This window comes from Callorhinus ursinus, unplaced genomic scaffold (genome assembly GCF_003265705.2).
Source record: "Callorhinus ursinus isolate GAN/ISIS: 27379988/994484 unplaced genomic scaffold, GSC_fseal_2.0 scaffold31, whole genome shotgun sequence".
NCBI lineage: Eukaryota > Metazoa > Chordata > Mammalia > Carnivora > Otariidae > Callorhinus > Callorhinus ursinus.
In genome coordinates this window covers 12,003,540-12,022,701 of record NW_027397093.1, presented here as the reverse complement: position 1 = coordinate 12,022,701, position 19,162 = coordinate 12,003,540, and the positions used below count along the sequence as shown (strand labels likewise).

Here is a 19,162-nt window from a genome sequence, read left to right as displayed (position 1 = left end):
CCCTGAGATCACGACCTGAGCCAAAGTCAAGACTTGGACACCTAACCAACTGGGCCACCCAGGCACCCCTACATTCTCTAAGATTAAAAAAAAAATTATGCTTTATGAAGATATAATCCACTCATGTAAAGTGTACAACTCAATGGTTTTTAATATATTCACAGAACTGTACCACCACCCAATTTTAGAACATTTACATCACCTCCAAAATAAAACCCGTACCCTTAAACCATTACCTCAATCCCCTCATCCCCCTCATCCATATGCTGCCACTAAGCTTTGTCTTCATACATTTGCCTATACTAGACATTTCATATAAATGTACTCACACACTATGTGTTTGTGACTTCTTAACATGAACATCAATGAACATGTTTTCAAGGTTCATCCATGTTTCAAGGTTCATCCATGTTGTAGCATGAATCAGTACTTCATTCCTTTCTAAGGCCGAATATTTCATGACATGGATATACTATATTTTATTTATCCATTCACAAGTTGATGAACATTTGGGTTTTTATCTTTTGGCTATTGTGAATAATGCTGCTATGACCATTTGTGTACATGGTTTCATTTCTCATGGGACATACCAAGGAGCAGAACTGCTGGATCAAATGGTAACTCAATGTTTAACTTCTTGAGGAACTGCCAGACTGTATTCCAAAATGGCTGCACCATTTTATATCCCCACCAAGAGTGTATGAGGGTTACAATTGCTCTACATCACCAACACTTGTTATTTTCTGTTTTTTTAATTATCATCTTTTTAGTGGATGAAGTGCTATTTCATTATGGTTTTGACTTCTATTTCCTGATGACTAAAGATGTTAAGCATCTTTTCATGTACTTATTGATCACTTGTATATCTTCTTTGGGGAAATATCTATTCGGATCATTTGCCCATTTTGTAAATGGGTTTTTTGTTCTTTTATTGTTGAGCTGTAACAGTTCTTTATATATATTCTGGATATGTCCATTATCAGATATGTGATTTATGAATATTTTCTTACATTCTTTTAACTTTCTTGATGGTGTCCTTTTCAGTAGTTTAATTTTAATAAAGTAATTTATTTTTATTTTGGCTGCTTATAGGTTTGGTGTGGTATTTAAGAAACCATTGCCCAATCCAACTTCATGAAGATTTACCCCTATATTTTCTTCTAAGGTTGGATAGTTTTAGTGATTTAGGTCTTTGATCCATTTTGAGTTAATTTTTGTATGTTGTGTGTATGTGGGGGGTCCAACTTCATTCTTTTGCATGTGGAGTCCTGTTGTTCCAGTACCATCTGTTAAAGAGTCTGTTCTTTTCCCATTGAATTGTTTTATCACTCTTGTCAAAAATCAATTGAGCATAAATGTTAAGAACTTATTTCTTGCTTCTCAATTTGATGTCATTTATCTATAGGTCTATCCTAGGCCAGCACCACACTGTCTTGATTACTACTGCTTTGTAGTAAACTTTGCAACTGGAATGTGTGAGTCCTCCAATTCTGCGAACATTTTCACTTAACTCTCTCTCTTTTTTTTTTAGGTAGGCTCCATGCCCAGTGTAGAACCCAACACAGGGCTCAATCCCACAACCCTGCAATCATGACCTGAGCCAAAATCAAGAGTGAGACGCTTAACCAACTGAGCCACACGGGTATCCCAGAACATATGAATTCTAACATTGCCCCTATCAGAGTGGGCAATAAGAATGTATATGTGTGTTAGGGTTAGGGGTGGGAGGCTGAGGTTATGGCAAGGTTGTAGGACTATCCTAATCTTGAGAATGTGATAAGAGAAGGATGGCATGAGACAGGATGTGGCAGAGTGGCAGGTCCAAACAGAGAGCTGGTGTTAATCACTCCTTTGGCAAGAGAGAAACCTCCAATCTTGAGATGTTGTGACTAGACAAGTAATACTTGCCAGTGAATAGGAAATAGGATAAAACAAGTGACTTAAGAAGCCCCAAACTGAGTTTATTATGGTATAAACTAGGTAATAACAAATAACTCCAGTATATTCAACTAAAGTCCAATATACTCTGGTATATTTATTTATTTTTAATTTTTAAAAAATATTTATTTATTTTTTTTAGAGAGAGCACAAGCAGCAGGCTCAGAGGGGAGAAAGAATATCAAGCAGATTTGCCCTGAGCGCGGAGCCCAATGCAGGGATCAATCCCACAACCCTGAGATCATGACCAGAGCAGAAACCGAGTCAGAAGCTCAACAACTGCACACTCAGGTGCCCCCTACCCTGGGATATTTAAATACAACACAAGGCAAAAAGCTGCTCTAGGGCTAGAAGTCCCCAAGAGAAAAGAAGAAAATAAGATATTTATCTAGAAAAAGCCAGGATATAGAACAATATGCCAATCCTCACAACCTCTCCCGTGTTCCCAACCACTTCTCTGATTTGCCCATTCTTGTACCACTTCAAGTCATTAACACCTCTCCATTTTTCAGCCCGAATTGCTGGATAAGAAAGTCTTTTCCAGAAAAATAAGGTGCCATTCTTTTCCTTGGCAGCATCTTATTCAAGTCAAAGGTACAACTTTCTCACAAAGGAAAATGTTGGGAATTCTAGGCTCTGGAAAGACTGATACCAGGGCCTCTTGCCACACATTAAATCTAGAATCCTGTCTCTGGAAGCTACTTGTAGTTAATCTCTTAGAAAAGAGTCACATCATATAGGAACTCCCATTCAGCTGAGAATCTTCACCTGAAAAGTGGCTGAGGTTTAGGATATAGGGGATTTCAAAGTTGGCAACAACCTGACATCAGCAGAGTAATTTCATTACAACCTCCCAATTTTCTAGAAGTCCAGTCAGGATCTGGCTCAGCTATTTAAACCTCACCATCTACTTTCTCTTCCAGTTGCTTCTTATCCAGCTGGCAGGAACGTCCAAGAAACATGATATAGTAGGCATTGCAATATACTGGTTGCTTGTTGGGGTTGGAATAGACCTCTTCAGGTTTGAGGGATGCGAAAGGGTTAGCTCCATAGGCAGTGATGTGTGTATCCAGGTCCACCAGAATCTGCAAAGAAGCTGCCAATTCCTGATGGCTATAGGAGACAGATGAAAAAAAAAAAAAAAAAGAAAGAAAAAGAAATTGCTCTGCTAATTATGAGAGACATAGGAGAGAAATTCCTCAGAACTTGATACTTCTGGACTCATTAATCCCCAAAATTACCAAAGGCTAGATGGGCAAGGGTATCCTTCCCTCCCAAATGTCTCACTAAGTACCTGATTAACTAGCATAGGACTTGGTTCCAAGGGGATTAGAAAGTCAAGTGTGGAAAGGAAGAAAATCCTCACCAGAAGACAGAAGATGAGCAAGGGGGAGAGAAATGAGCTCATCTATACAGAGAGAGGTATGAGTGAGTCAGGGAGGTATCACAAATAGGAAGAGGTTGAAACCTGTAAACAGTGATCAATGTAGGGATCTCATAATCACGAAGTAGCAGGAGGGTGGGCAGCCAAGCCTCCATCAAGTCTGGGGAAGCATGGAAACCTATGGTGGGGGGGGAACAATAGAAATGGATATAGTGAAGGGAAAGGCTGAGGTAGACCCTAAGCAAGATACTTTTTTGATTGTGTCCACCCCTCCCCTAACCTTGCTCACCTCCAATGCTCATTTACCACCATCATCCACCCCAGGTTCTGCAATGGAAAATTCTAAACCCAGGTATAGCACATATGGCTAATGATCAACCAAGGTTGTCAACATATTGTGTTTAACCTGACCAAATGAATGGGGTTCCAAATAGAGGAGATGTAAGAGTCTGGATGGAAAATTCCCAGAAAAGCCACCCGGGATTCCCCTGAATGACTCTTACCTGGATGGAATGCCACCACCAAATCCGGATGGGCTATCTGTCCAGTCTCTACCTGCTCCTCCCAGAAGTCATGATAGAGGCCCCTATGGCCACTAAGCTGAACTGTGCCAGGTTCCAGGGGGGAAATTGAGGTGCTCTGTGTAAAGCCAGCAGATACGTCTATACCCACCATGATCACACAGAGGCCTAGGTGTCCAGGAAACATGTAGCCAAGCTCATCATAGTCCCCAGGGCGAGTGAAGAATGTCTCCACATGGGAAGCACCAACCACATGCACTGTGCTTCCCCCAGTCTTCCCAACATCTATCCCCAAGGCCCGAAGCCCAAGGCCCAGTGTCAAGGGCCGCGATAGGGCATCTGTCAGCAGCCGTTTCAAAGAGCCCTGCAGGGCATCTGGGTCTGGCTTTGGCCGTCCTACACTGGCCCACAGGGTGGTCATGGCATGACTACTTAGCATAGCATCCAGTGTAGCATCTAGCTGTAAACACCGCATAGAAAACCAGGTATCCCAGCCCTGTACAACTTCAGCCAGGCATGGCCAAGGTCCTGAAGGTAGGACAAAAGCACCTGCAGGAAAGAAGGGATATGAGTGACCTAATCCTTTCCTGGCTTCAATATTCCTTCCAAAATTACTCTTCCAAATTGTGACCAGGAGTGCTCCACCCAGTTCTCATGTTTTCCTCGTAACAACATGTTTTCATATCTTTCTCCAAGTACAGCCAACTATGACCACTGTGGCAGAGTTCTCCAACACCACCACTTCACCTGTGACTAGAAGCCATTCCATGAGACGGTCCACAGCTACCAGACGCAGCTCTTGACAAACCTTCCTGTGCTCTGGCCAGTCTGACCTCTGGCACTCTGGACCACAGTAATAGACATTTCTGCACCTGAAAGATGAGCCCCAGAAACAGATGTTCCTATAACCTCAAAGGTGCCTGGGGGATGACTAGGGAAGGGAATTGCTACTTCCTGTATCTAGGAAGAAAGATCACTGGATAGGGAAGGTAGGGAGAGGAGTGAGAGCCGATGCACCAAATTTGGAGATTATATTTGGGAGGGGAGGCATGAGACACTAGGAATTTAATTATTCTCTTGGGTCAGAGTAACACCTTAGTCTGTATCTGGAATAACTCACTTTTTACATCCCTTACAGAAAAAAAATATCAGGAGCTTGCAGCTGCCCTCTTATCACAGGTATGGCTCAACCCCAACCTCCCCAGAACAGATATGATCTTAACCCTTGAATACTCAAGAGGAAGGAGGTAGAGAAGATTATACAATAGTACCCCTCTTCTCCACAGGGAATATGTTCCAAGACTCCCAATGGATTCCTGAACTCATGGGTAGTACCAAACCCTATATATACTATGTTTTTTCCTACACATACATACCTATGATAAAGTTTATAAATTAGGCACAGTTAAAGATTAATGACAACATAAGACAATTATACTGTAATAAATGTTATATGAATGTGGTCTTTCTCTCAAAGTGTGTTATTATACTGTACTGACCCTTCTTCTTGTGATGATGTGAGATGATAAAATGCCTACATGATAAGATGAAGTGAGGTGAATGACATAGGTGCTGTGACAAAGCATTATGCCACTATTAACTTTTTGACAAGAGTCAGAGGAAGATCATCTGCTTCCAGACTGTGGTTGACCACACATAACTGAAAGCATAGAACGTGAAACTGCCCATAAAGGGGACTACTGTACCATGGTCTGACTTCCCCATAATACCCAAAATAAGTAGGAGCCCAATCCTTTTCTAATCTTTCTGTGGCCTGGGTCACACAAAATGAGGAGTGTGCCTGAAGTTATTCTGAAAACTCTTAGACCTTTCCTCCTGCCATGAAGTCTTAGAATAGGATCATTTCTGGATGACTCTCCTATTAGCCCCCAACTAGTCACCTCTTGCACTGACGTAGGACCTTGGAGTCTGAAAGGCCACTGGGAAGAGCTCTACAGTGAGCACAGAATCGGAATGTGTCCTCCATCTTCTGGAACATTTCTTGAAGGCATCCAAATCCAAAGCCTGATACAGAAGCACCCCCATCTAGCACCAACCTGCAGAAATGGCATGGAGAAGTAGCAACAGGAAAAAGAATATCTCCAGAATCATTCATGACCTATACCTTGCCTCCTATATATTTCTATCTACTCCCACTATTTCTCACATGAGAAAAATTTCTTCTATAAAACTTGCAAAAGTCAGGATGACTCACTGTAAATGCCCCATATTCCCCAAGTTATACTCCCTTCTTGTTTTCTGAAAGCACTTCTACCAGAGATAATATATTACTCTTCCAAAGAGCTAGTCACTCACTTGTATTCTTCATAGCTTTTCATGTTTAGCTTTTGAAGGATTAGCTGGGATAGGCCAGGAACATTATTGTCCAAGGAGAAGAAGCCAAGTGCATCAATGCTAGGGTCAGGTTTTGAGAGGGTCAGAGGCACAGAGGTCACAACTGTAGGTGGGGTCACAACCATGGGAGTCACCGATGAGGGGGGTTTCTTGTGCCTTCGTTGCCGGGATCTTGGAGCCATGGTTGTCCACTGATACCTGGGGACTATATGGAGAACAGATATGGAATGAAATTTTGCAAGCTATACAAGAATGATGTGTTTTCATATGTTTGACCTTTCAATTCTCATTCCAGTCTCTCAGACCTAGGTATCAGTAAGATTTATTTAGGCTCTACTGATTACTGATCACCACAGGCAGTGATAAAAAACAGGAGGAAAATAATTGTATATCAACATAATTATATATGTATTATATATGAAGTTCTATATGAAATATAAATATATATGCAAGTAAATGCATAGAAAAAGGTCTGGCAGTGCTCATATAAAATAACAATGATTAACTCTAAGGAGGGAAAGAAGTAATGGGATAGGAACTGGGTTAATCAAAAGGAACTTTAGACTTATCTGTAACGTTTGACTCTTGAATACTAAGAATATATTCGTATGTTATTAATGCATTTAAAAAATCAACTTAAGGACGCCTGGGTGGCTCAGTTGGTTAAGCGACTGCCTTCGGCTCAGGTCATGATCCTGGAGTCCCAGGATCGAGTCCCACATCAGGCTTCCTGCTCAGCAGGGAGTCTGCTTCTCCCTCTGACCCTCTTCCCTCTCGTGCTTTCTATCTCTCTCTCTCTCTCTCAAATAAATAGATAAAATCTTTCAAAAAAAAAATCAACTTGAAATGAGGGAGGAAAAAGCAACAAATCTTGGTTGTCTAAAACTACCAACTAATTGGAGAATCAGTCAATCTCACCTAGTTAAGGAAATAAAACATTCATTTTAGAAGACCTATCATCACACTTTTAAGCAATCAACCCAGAAGTAGAAATTAAATGCAATACAAAAACAGCACCGCAATATTAAGATTTATGTAGTCAAAGTAAGTTATGCAAATTATGAGGAAAATTTCCTAAAGAGGTGAGCTTTGAAGTAGAACTAATCCCATACCCAACCCACTACCTAGGAGGAACTCTGATATTCTCCTTCCCTGCTTGTCTTCTCCCATTCCTTCCACAAGGAATGAGTAAACAAAAGGAACTGTATTGGGAAAAATAAAAACATCCATTCATTTAATAAACATTTACTGCTAAACATATATAATCACTCATATTATAATAGAAACAAATATGAAAAGTATACTTAATATCTAAATGTTTTACAGAGGGAGCAAATGTAAATTATAATATAAGGCAGTATAAATCCTATAAGAAAAGTGAAACTAAAGCACTAATGGGAGATCAGAAGGAAAGAGTCTCTTCAGTTGGTTAGCTGTAGGAAGACTTTATAAAGCATGTAGCAGTCAGAATAGACCCATTAATGATGGTAATACTTGGAATACATGGAGACAGAAAAAAAGAATTCTAACCACAGAGAAGAGCATGAGCATAGAAATGTAGACGGGAACACTAGGAATTAATAAAATAGAATGGTTTCAGTTTGATTATTAAGTATAACCTAAATGCAAGAACTAAAACTATAAAGTCTTAGAAGAACTCATAGGGAAAAGTGTCATAATATGGATTTGGCAATTTCTCAGATATTACACCATAAAAAGAAATGAAGTACTGATAATACACTAAAATGTGGGTGAACCTCAAAAACATTACGGTAACTGAAAGAAGCCAGACACAAAAATCATAAATTATATGATTCCATTTATATGAAATATTGAGAAACAATAAATCCAGAGACAGAAAGCAGATTCATGGTTGCCAGGGGCTGGGAAGAAGAGGTATGGGGAATAACTGCTAAATGGTTATGGGTTTTTCTCTGGGATGGTGAAAATGTTTTGGAACTAGACAGAGGTGGTGGTTGCATAACAATGTGAATGTATGACATACCGTGCTCACTTTAAAAGGATTAATTTTATGTTATGTAAATTTCATCTCAATTAAAAAATAAAAAAAAATCTGTAGAGATTGAGAAGCTAAAAAATTATTTTTTGAAAGATTTTATTTATTTGTCAGAGAAAGAAAGAGACAGAGAGTATGCACAAGCAAGGGGAGTGGCAGGCAGAGGGAGAAGCAGGCTCCTGGCTGAGCAAGGAGCCCAGTGCGGGACTCAGTCCCAGGACCCTGAGATCATGGAAGCCAAAGGCAGATGCTTAACCAACTGAGCCACCCAGGCGTCCCAAAGAAGCTAAAAAATTATTAACCCTCAGATTAACTGCCTCTAGGGACAGGTAAATGGCAGAGGATATAACCGTGGTTGGTTTTACTCTAAATAAGGTAACTATTAAAGTACAAAACATGATCAGGGATCATGTTTTGTTACAAAAATAGTCTGACATTTAATCCTTCTGGACCAGATTTGTTAGGGAAAAAACTCCAAGAATCATCATTCAGCTGAGGTGTAGGTGGCAGAACAAAGACCTCCCAGAATCATCCAGCTACAATCTATTATCTGTATACCTGAAACTAATATAACACTGTATGTTAACTGGAATTAAAATAAAAACATAAAAAAATCTATTATCTTACAACATGGCTCTTGCAAACTGCTGTCCTTAGTTAACGAGGGAATGAATTTGTATTTTCCTTTGTACTTTCTCATCCTTTCATTGCACTCCTGTAATCTCTCCCCTCATCCCACAGATAATTGGATGTTTTCAGAGTCCACAGAGATAGCTAAGGTCATCTGCGCATAATATCTTCTACATTCTTGCCAATACAGGAGAAATTAGACCTGAAGGTGACAGATTATTAAAGGGTCATGTCCCTTTCCTAAAGGATGCCTTCACACCTGAGTACCCCATTTCCAACAACTGACCTGACTCTTCCCTCCACTTTTTAAAAAAATATACTTTACTTCATTTCATTTATCTATCCATCCTATCTATTTTTAAGAGAATGCTGCTGTGTGAACAGCAGGGGAGGGGCAAAGGGAGAGGAAGAGAATCTTAAGCAGACCCCATGCTCAGTGCAGAGCCCGACTTGAGGCTTGATCTCATAACCCCAAGATCATGACCTGAGCTGAAATCAGCTCAAGTGACTAAGCCACCCAGGCGCCCCTTCCATTTTTAATCTCTACACATCCTCATCCAATTTCCAGAATCACTGCAACTCGAAAAGCATTCCTCTGCTCTCTCTACACAGCCTCTTTGGGCAAGATAACTTGCCCTCTTTCTTGAACCTTGAAAGAATGGATTCATCTTTCTTTAAAGGTATAGAGAAAAATCATCTTTGATTTGAGGCAAGTCAAGAGTCTTAAATCCCAGGAGTAATAATAAATATACCTAATGTTCAACTAAAAGCCTCGTGCTGCAATTGAGACCAATTAAGACCAGAAATGTACTGCCTAACTTATCTGTCTTTCCAAAGACATCTTTCTCCCAAGGAAGATTAACTCTTGGCTCTCTGGGGGTTGGTTGAACTGGCTGGGAAGTGAAAGGATCAGTTTGGGGGAGGAGTGGTGGTGATGAAATCCCTGATAGTTTCCTCTGTGTCTAGAGCAGGTTCATGATACAAATGAACTAAATTTCTGGGAGGAAGGTAAGAAGGTGCATTTGTATCTACATGAGGCTCATGTCTGAGTTTGTGTACCCCAGGCCCAGGCCCAGCTTCCCTGGTTCTAACTTTCCTGCAGTGAGCTCCAGGATCCTCCAAGTTTGAGGGGAGGGACAGGATTGAGAAAACTAAGGCAAAAAACAGAGGGGACAAGGGAGAAATTGGAAAGAATTATATATAAAAAGCTTTAAGAATTTTCCAGAGATCAAAGTCTACCTCACCTAGCAGGGAATCACTTTAACTTTTTTCTAGCCATCCCCAATGACTTAGGCTCTAATTTATTCCCATAAGAGAGAAAACACCAAGGACAGAAGAGGAGACATGGACTGCACGGTCTAGAAAAACTCTTCTTTTCATTTCCAAATTCCCTCCAATATTAGCCTATTCCCAGACCAGGTCTCCCATCTTTCTCCTTCATCACCAAAAGCCTCAAGTTTCACCCAAACCAGTTACCTTCTCACTATCTCCAGACCAGGAAGGCCCATCTAATTTTCTCTAACTCACCAGCAAACACAAAACAGCTTTGGGGAGATAGGGAAAGGGGTAAATGATGCTAGTCATTGGGGATCCTAAAAGGAGTTGGGAAAGAGAAAGAGAAAAGGAGGAATACATTAAGAATATTGCTATTATTAAGCACATTCAGCTTCTTAATCAGTGATTAACACTCCCTGGGGTGATAAATGTTTTACTCAACTATAAACTAAGCAAGCAGATGGTTTGATGGAAAAGTAACTTACCCTGCTAAGCCCTCGGCTTCCTTCCTTCTCTCTTCCAAGTGAATGCTTGATCTCCTCATATCTAGCTTGTGGCTGACTTGCAGCTGTCCCTTCATATCACTTTCCTTTGCAAACTGCTGAAATGCTGAGTCTTTGTGATTAGGTGTGCCCTGCCAACCAGACAGACAACGCTGAATTCTCCCTAACGAGGTAAGGAGGGACCTGGACCCATGCCCATGGACTTCTCTCTTTCTGACCTTCCTTCTCTGCCAAGAGGGTTCAGAATTCTGTCAACACTCCCAAACTCACCAAAGGCCAGGCAGGCTAAGGAAAGATGAAACCTATTGCTTCCTGAACCTCTCTCACTAAGGCAGTATTTCTGCTCTCAGTCCACAGAGTCAGAGAAGAAAAAATTAAAAACAAAAACCCTGGGATTAGTTCAGAAGTCATTATTTGGTTGGAAAGGTAGGCACTAGCTCAGACCAACAGAACTCCTGGAGTTCTGGATGTCAATCTAGACCCAGGATGAGTTAACCCAAGCCCAAAGTCCCTTTGAGCATAACAAACACTGCTCAAACACAATTCAACAATGATCAATCTAGGCTTAAAAACAAACATAATACCCAAGAAAGAAGAATACAAATGGTCATTTAATGGTACAGAAGGAAATCAATTATAGGGGAAACAAAATTAATTTGTAAAATTCACTTTCTCTGAAAGGAGAGCAAGGTACTTTGTCATCAGGCACACTCCATTTATTTATTTCAAAAGAGGAATAAATAGAGGAATAAAGTAAGCAAAACCAAAATATTATTGGCTAAAAATGTACTCTGTTTCTAGGAACAGAAAATTCAAAAGAATCAATTCAAACATCTTATTCCTTCCTATAATGAATGCTGATCCAGGGAATCTGATTACACATTCCTAGTTCCTTTTCATTTATCAAGCTCCAGGGTCTACCAGAAATTAACAAGGCAGTGGTCCTATATGACTGTAAGACCTAACTTTCTGCTTACATCTGGCCCTAGCTATGTCACTTACCTGCTTCTGTGAACACCATCAAACTGGGGAACAGAACAACTTGCAGTCAGTTTGAGGTCCTGGAATGTGGCAAATCAAAAATCTACATATGAACAGATGCAGAGGATGGATTCTAAAGGAACCCCAAACTGTAGAAAGCAACTACACACAGGGAAGGTGAAAGTAAGTGTTAAGGATGCAACAGAACATTACATATTATTCAGAATAGCTGTGGAGAAAAGAAAATCAGTAGCAATAGGCAAAAATCCCGAGTAAAACAGGAGTAATTCATTTTAAGCAAAGGTTTCAGGCCTATTTCAAATTTAACTGGCAAAACTTTTAAAGGATATGAGTTCTGTTAATAATGGCTGAACTGCAGAAGGCACAAGAAGTCAGAGATGGTCTTTGGTTTTTTTTTTTTTAACTTATTTTTATTTTTTTAAAGATTTTATTTATTTATTCATGAGAGACAGACAGACAGAGAGAGAGAGAGAGAGAGAGGCAGGCAGAGGGAGAAGCAGGCTCTCCAAGGGGCAGGGAGCCTGATGCGGGACTCGATCCCAGGACCCTGGGATCATGACCTGAGCTGAAGGCAGACGCTTAACCATCTGAGCCACCCAGGCGCCCCGAGATGGTCTTTTCTAACTCAGAAGTGTCATCTTTGAATATAAAGGGATATAATAGATAGAAAAAATTGATATTGAATATTAATTTATATTTTACCATCACTACTACTAGCTCTGGTAGACATTTAAATTTACAATTTAGAAAGATCTGAACTTTTCACAGTTTGTTTTCATCGTAAGTTACATTTTTAAAAAAGCCTTAAAAATGCTTCTATGGTTCATTGTGAAACCTTAAAAAATATTTCTATGGTTCACAGTTATGAAGACTAGAAAGAGGTTCTTATTCAACAGTTAGGAAGTGGTCTGTGAGGCACTGGGTGATTTTTCTACCACTCTTAATATATACTACTTTTCTGCATTCTGTTCCTTTCTCTTACTTTCTTCTTCTTTTTAATCTTTACCATCAACCCATAATTCTTCTAGTTCGCTAATGATGTTTTATGTTTACCCAAGATTCCCATAAACACTATATAACCCCAGTGATGGACCTAAGGGCTAAGGAAGTTCCTGGTACCTGATATACTAGTTAAGCTCTTAGAGATGCATAGTTTTCATAAAACAATAACATCCAGGAAAACCTTTAAACATATGCAGTGTATAGTAACTTTAAGAGTAGCTCATGGACTGCTATATATGCAAGCTAATAATACAGCAACTAAAAGCTGTAATAATCAACAGTTTGAGTTCTGTTTGCTACCTGGAATAAGGCAAGTATATACAGTTCAATTTAAATCAGTGCTTTGTAAAATGTGTATCATTATAATTATTGTTGGAAACTGTAATTAAAGTTACTATGATTATATTATAAAATGTTGAGCAATATCCTAATTTCCCTCAATTTGCAAAATTTCATACTTATTTTGATTATGAAAAAGAAAGGAATATGATGGCAAGAAAATACAGTATCATGAATATTCTTTTTCTTATTGTTAAAACACCCAATAAATTCCCAATACTATTATAACAAAACTCTAAACAGTAACATTTTCTTTCAATTAAAAGTTAAGTGAAATAGTGATTTTAAATATTAGATTTAGGAGGCCTATAATAGGCACCCAAAGTACTCTAGTTTTTAGTTACTAATGTTCATGTAAGACAAATGTAACCAAAGTTAAAAAAAGAAAAACACCAAAATTTATGAAGACACAAATTTATCAAATTACCATGAACTATCCACGAGATAATCTCTGAAGGCTATATCCCAGTTCTAGTAACAGTATTTTCTGATTTGCATGAGGTCAAATCAGACTACATCTTCCAAATAAAACCCAACACAGATATAGGAGCAGCGGCCCATGCATGGAATTTATTGTGTGCTACTGTTTATAAAATACTCGAATAGTCCTGCACATGCATAATATTTCCAACTTAGACAGGAGACCATACAGGGTGCACTTTCTGGCAAACAAAACAATAGATGGTTCCGCTGCCTGGAGCTCTGAGTTGTATTCCAGGGCATGAGGGAAGCAGGCCACCAAAGTAAAGGGAAATACCAAACTACAGTGGCAATCAATACAGGTCAGTAATTGTGAAAAATTAGCACATGGTTCCATTTAGTTTAACCAAGCAGTTCTGTAACTATCAAAAGAAAAGGTTCAACATGCAATCTTGACTTTTATGCTTCCACTAACATCTGAATGATTGAACAGAACCATTGCTTCTATGCTGCATTGCTTAATCAAAAACACTTCCAGAACATTTTTAAATTTCCTTTGCATCAAAACATAAAAATGATAGAAAGCCAGCAGCAAATCACCCTGGTGGCTATTTAAGCAACTTGAGTACTCACAATAAACTAAAATTTCTCATAACATCTAGGTAACCTATACATGTCGTACCTGTACATCATAGGTCTATATATTAAATATTTGCAAAATGAAAACATGCATACACAAAATACGTCAAGTTTTACAGACATGATTTGAATTAAAATTTACTTTGACAATGTACAAACTTCTTTTAAAGTACCTTAAATGAGTAATTCTGTAATTCTTCATAATTTTGAAATTTAGAGGTTTTCTTCTTAAATCTCTGGGGTGTAAATTTCAAAAGATCTGGGCAAAAAGATTCTAAATTAGTTTTTGGATTTGTGTTCAAGTAAGAGAGTCTGCCTAGAAATAGGTTATGCATTCATAATTGAAAAATACCAAGACTATTTTACAGAATTAGCCACATTTAAGAACTATAGACCTGAGGTCAGCATTTTATATAAATGCCAACTGGGTTTCTCAGCATTTTGCCCATAATTCAAAATACAGCTTAGTAACCTTAGAAATGTATTTTAAGACCATGCTTATTCATCCTTTAAAGACATTTCATGGGGGAAAAAAAAAGTCCACATTAGCTCTTAGGATTGCATTTGAAGTCATGGTTAAAAAACAAAATCTAATTCTACTGAGGGGAAAAAGAAATCTCATTTGTAAACTTAATGTGTGAACCACAAGCATAAATGGAGGTGTAGTTGCCCTCCACTGGAAATTGCCCCAAGCCCCTTGCTCACTGCTCTCCACCTTCCCAGCGATGACCCAATCTTATCAGATATCACAACATGTCCCAGGGCCCTCAAGCCTCCATCCAGGAAGGGGGCTGGGGTCTCAAAAGCACAATGGTTTCTCCAGAGGGACTGTGACATTTACAGTCAGCTTGGCCGACCCCTCCAGATCCTGGGGGTGATCTGTCCATTTGGGGCCCGAGATGTGAGAGTCCCTGGGAAGCCGTGGGTCACTGGGCACTATGGTTGCCAGTCCCGTGGTTCTCAGTGGCATGTGCGGTGTTCAGAGAATTGAAACCATCTTGCTGTACAGCATCTTTCCGGGGTGGCATTCTCTCATTGATCCTATCCAAACCCTTTGCCTCTTCAAAACTGCAGATTCTATGTGGTGGAGAGAATCCTCGTATTGCTTAACAAAATGCAAATTTGATAAGTCAGTAATAGAAAAACATTTCTGAGATTTCAAAACATAATTAATGATTTTTAAGAAGAAAGAAATTAGCTGTATGTAGCAACATTTAAATCTTACTTTAACTGAATCCTATCCCCATTCCAGACTTCCCCTTAAAATGTGAAATGTTTAAACCTAAATATAAACACGATAGCTTCATAGATGACAAGTGTTAGCATAGCCTTTAAAAAAGAACACACAAAAATAACCCTTCCCTGACCCCAAAATTAACCTACAGGCAATGGTCTCAGGGTCTCAGTCTGACTTCTACGATACCAATTATCTCCTACCTCAGACCCTAAAATCACCAGTGACTATCACAATAAGGCAGCAACAAGAGTAGGGGCAAGTGAGGAGGCTAAACAAGGTTAACCTTGACATACAAATCTGTACCAAGAGCTTGGGAGAAGAAAGAGGCAAAGTATGTTAAAATTTAGCAGATAAGAACTATCTTGGAGGTCAAGGTATCATCATCCCATCACCACCAGAATGAAATGAAAAAGGTGGGAAATGCCTCCAGGAGTCAGATCTGTATTTGGCTGATAGTAAAAAGTATTCAGTTTCATATTTTAGGAAATGTCTTCCTGAATTCAATGGCCATTCACTGCATGTTATTTGGAAACCCAAATCAAAATAAATAGCAATCCTCCTCCAGTTGTTATAATTTCTCATTCACTTTATCTGGAATGATGCTTTTCTACTATTAAACTGTGCATACAAAAGATTTCCATTCCACTGGTTATAAACTGGTTGCTTTAATATGTGCAATCCCTGGGACTCAGAGTCTGTGCATGTGAACCAAATAAATAATTGGGGCGGCAAAGCATTTAGCAATGTGTAGTATCAAGCCAACGTATGATATATATGAATATATTATTATCAGCAAACGCTAGGCCAAACAGCAAAAAAAATAAAATAAAAATCATAGTGACAGTTCCTGCACTCTCAGGTGAATTACTGAAAACGAGTAAAAACCAACTCAAACCTATACCTAGAGGGGCTTTCACTTAGGAAAAAAATGATCTGAATAGCATAGAATCATGCAAAATGTAGAATAGATCTTTCTTTGCAACTTCAAATGCTATAATATATAGCATAACATGCTGCACTCTAAAGAATTCAGGAACAGTAAATGTTGGTTGTACACAACACTAGAAAAGGGGAAAACCAGATTGTCACTAGGAAAATCGGTCCTTGTAATTTAAAAAGAAGAAAAAGAAAAGAAAAGAAAAAAAAAGAGGAATGTGACTGTTAAACTTGATGAGTCAGTGAGTCTGATTCATCTTGGGCTGCGCAAACTAGGAGTAAAACACACCCACAGGACATTCTCTGATGCCCACCCACACACCACAGATCTCTGCCCAGCGCAAGGACTCTGATCGTACCTTTTTCAGCCTCAATAGCCTCAACTGTGGCTGTACAGAAGTGAGCAGAGGCATGCAAAATGAATGAGAGAGATGAGAAGGGTCATATTGTACAGCAGAAAAGGCAATGATCACGTAAAATATCACAGTATCCCATACTACATCATCATTTACAATTTAACATAAATAATATCCATATTAGAGAGCCCCATCAATCCCCCAATTCCTGACACAGCACAATTTACACACAGCACTATGACAACATCGCTCAGAGCACAGAACACATGGACCTAATATAAACATAGACACCTCAGCACCCATGCAAATGCACTCCAGTATTAATTACCTATTGTGAATTCAGTATTTTGATGGCCTTAGAATTTTTCAACATGTTTATCATATCACATCCATCACAATCACAAGGAAATTCTCTACGGTGAAATTATGATGGCAGAATTGTAGCAGAAAAGCAAACAGAAGATTCTTCCCCCTCCCCCCTACCATCTAACTGAAACAATTCTCATTATCAGTTGTTCCATAAGATATAAACTAGAAGGGGTCAGTAATGCTTTTCCTGTTGCTTCTAATTCATAAGGCATAGCAAACCTGCAGAAGCTGGTATGACTACAATGAAACTTAAGGGCAGTAAACTTGGTGAATTACTCTAAGTAGAATAGTTCTGTTGCTCTGTTGTTTGTGGATCCTAAAAGGACCCCTCTCATCTATTAGGAACTTCCTTTCTATTCTAACATTGGTGTCCCAAATATCCAAAGATAATAACATCTATAGCCTTTAAAAAAAAGCTATTTATGTTCAGTTTATCATAAACTCAAATCTGCTTTGGTACTAATAGCATGCATTCTCAAATGAAGATAGAAAGGTCAACGTACATCTTTTCAAGCCCATCTCCAACTAGAGAGGAATCAAGATAGAACTGAAGTCTTACAGGCATAAATTCCAATTTATTTGATATGGACATACACTTAGGTCATATAAGTGAGAAATGCATTCTTAGTATAGCTTGCCTCTGGCCTATTTGAAGAATCACATTATTTAGTCATACATTTTATAGTCAAACATTCTTTTGGCTCATTTCTGGGTTCAAACTGCATAAAGCACCCACATTGAGGACCAGGATCAAAGACTGCAGAGGACAATATTGCCTGACAACATTGCAAATTCTCCACTTTACCCAAAGTACACACACTCAGAATATTTATAACAATAATGCCCCATCCTTTCTATTTTGCTTCTTCTACAATGAGGGCAATTAGATTTAGAAATAATAAATTTTGTCCAAAGCAGTTATTAATGTGAAAGAAAACTGATTAATCTAAGGAATTAAAGTAGACTAATTAAAAATTCATTGATCTTAACCAGATAGTAAAGTGAGTTGGGGACCCAAAAGAGGTAGGATGAACACTGAATAAAAAAAAAAATTAATCTTCTTTAACTGTTAAACTGTATTACAAATCCAAGCAGACATATTTATTGTATACCCACTATACAAATCACCATTTTAAAAAGTCTAGCTCTGTATACCTGGAATATACTCTTTGTATCTTCCCAGACAGAAAACTGGGATAAATGACCCACCTCTACTTGATCAGCCCTACAACTTCTATTCTTCAAAATATGGACTATTTTCTTTACACTGAATGGGAAAAAAAAATGCCTATCAGAATGTTTTAAAGAGCTTATGGTAAAAGAAGTGATTTTTATATGAAATATTTCATAACTTGTATTATATATGGTAATAAATTAAAAATAAAACCTGATATCACTATAAGAATTAGTATCTATTTGAGTGCATCAGTAGTTTAAAAGTCTATTAATAAATTTTTCAAATTATGAACTATAACAACATACTTCTGAAATCATTTTAATTTTATATGTAAAAGCCTGTCCTAGATCAAATTATATTCTCTGCTCTTTCGAGAAGCTTCTAAATGCCCCTAATCCCTTTCAGGATACAAAATACATATCACACTCAAAACTGTATTCCATGTCAAGCTTGAATGTTTAGAACTGAAAAAAAGGTCATTTGAAGCTTAAACATTAAGCTGGAAAGAGATTTGATAATTGTTAAGTTCTATTTGAAAGGCACTGTTTTTCCTCTATTTGTTTTCAGTTTTATAGGGCAGCCTGACATGGCCTTAGTAAGTTTGTGTACAGTGCTGTCACAAACTGTGTTCCTCAATAATGAAGAAGAATTTGGCATTACTAAAAGAGATGGCCACGTATTTTCCCATATATGTCCTGGTGAAGGTAGCATTATAGGGCTAGCTCCCAAACAAATTTCCAAGAAAATGCACACAAAATATATTAATTCCTACTCCAAAAGAGTTGTGTAGTTTGTGAAAACACTCAAGAAATATAAATTAACTTTAAGGTTACTGAGAAGGCAATCAGACTTTTCTGACAACAGGACTGAGGTATTAGAATTTTAAAACCTTTCTGCAATACTTAACTCTCACTCACATCAGAGAACATGTCTACTAAAACAAAATATTAGAAAAAAAATTTAACTCACACAGATGCAGCTTCTGTATGAGTTTTGTTATGTGCTTCAAAATGGGTTTATCTTATTATGCTAGGAAAATTGCTCCACACTATCAAGAGCCAT

At 38.4% G+C, this 19,162-nt stretch overlaps 2 protein-coding genes across 9 annotated transcripts in view; both read right to left on the bottom strand.

The window, feature by feature from the left end:
- Positions 1-1,718: 1,718 nt before the first annotated feature.
- On the bottom strand, positions 1,719-13,232 carry MSS51 (MSS51 mitochondrial translational activator). Of its 2 annotated transcripts, none has more exons than XM_025850644.2 (7): positions 10,606-13,232; positions 6,160-6,403; positions 5,745-5,900; positions 4,591-4,715; positions 3,826-4,392; positions 3,407-3,500; positions 1,719-3,051 (listed from the first exon to the last, which is right to left on the bottom strand). In XM_025850644.2, the coding sequence occupies exons 2-7, from the start codon at positions 6,378-6,380 to the stop codon at positions 2,832-2,834; spliced, it is 1,383 nt and encodes a 460-aa protein (XP_025706429.2). In that variant the 5' UTR covers positions 6,381-6,403; positions 10,606-13,232; the 3' UTR covers positions 1,719-2,831. The 2 variants fall into 2 exon arrangements, with proteins under 2 accessions (XP_025706429.2, XP_073734926.1); XM_073878825.1 differs by having other exon boundaries at positions 11,626-13,232.
- A 278-nt stretch (positions 13,233-13,510) lies between these two features.
- The window catches only part of PPP3CB (protein phosphatase 3 catalytic subunit beta), a 51,995-nt gene continuing 46,343 nt past the window's right edge, over positions 13,511-19,162 (bottom strand). For 4 of the 7 annotated variants that reach the window (XM_073878822.1, XM_025850340.2, XM_025850341.2 and 1 more), the window contains 2 exons: positions 16,558-16,587; positions 13,511-15,130 (listed from right to left, as the gene is read on the bottom strand). In XM_073878822.1, the coding sequence (XP_073734923.1) occupies positions 14,952-15,130; positions 16,558-16,587 (209 nt within the window). In that variant the 3' untranslated portion in view covers positions 13,511-14,951. The remainder of the gene's footprint in view (positions 15,131-16,557; positions 16,588-19,162) is intronic. The other 3 variants (XM_073878823.1, XM_025850342.2, XM_025850343.2) reach the window with 1 other exon arrangement.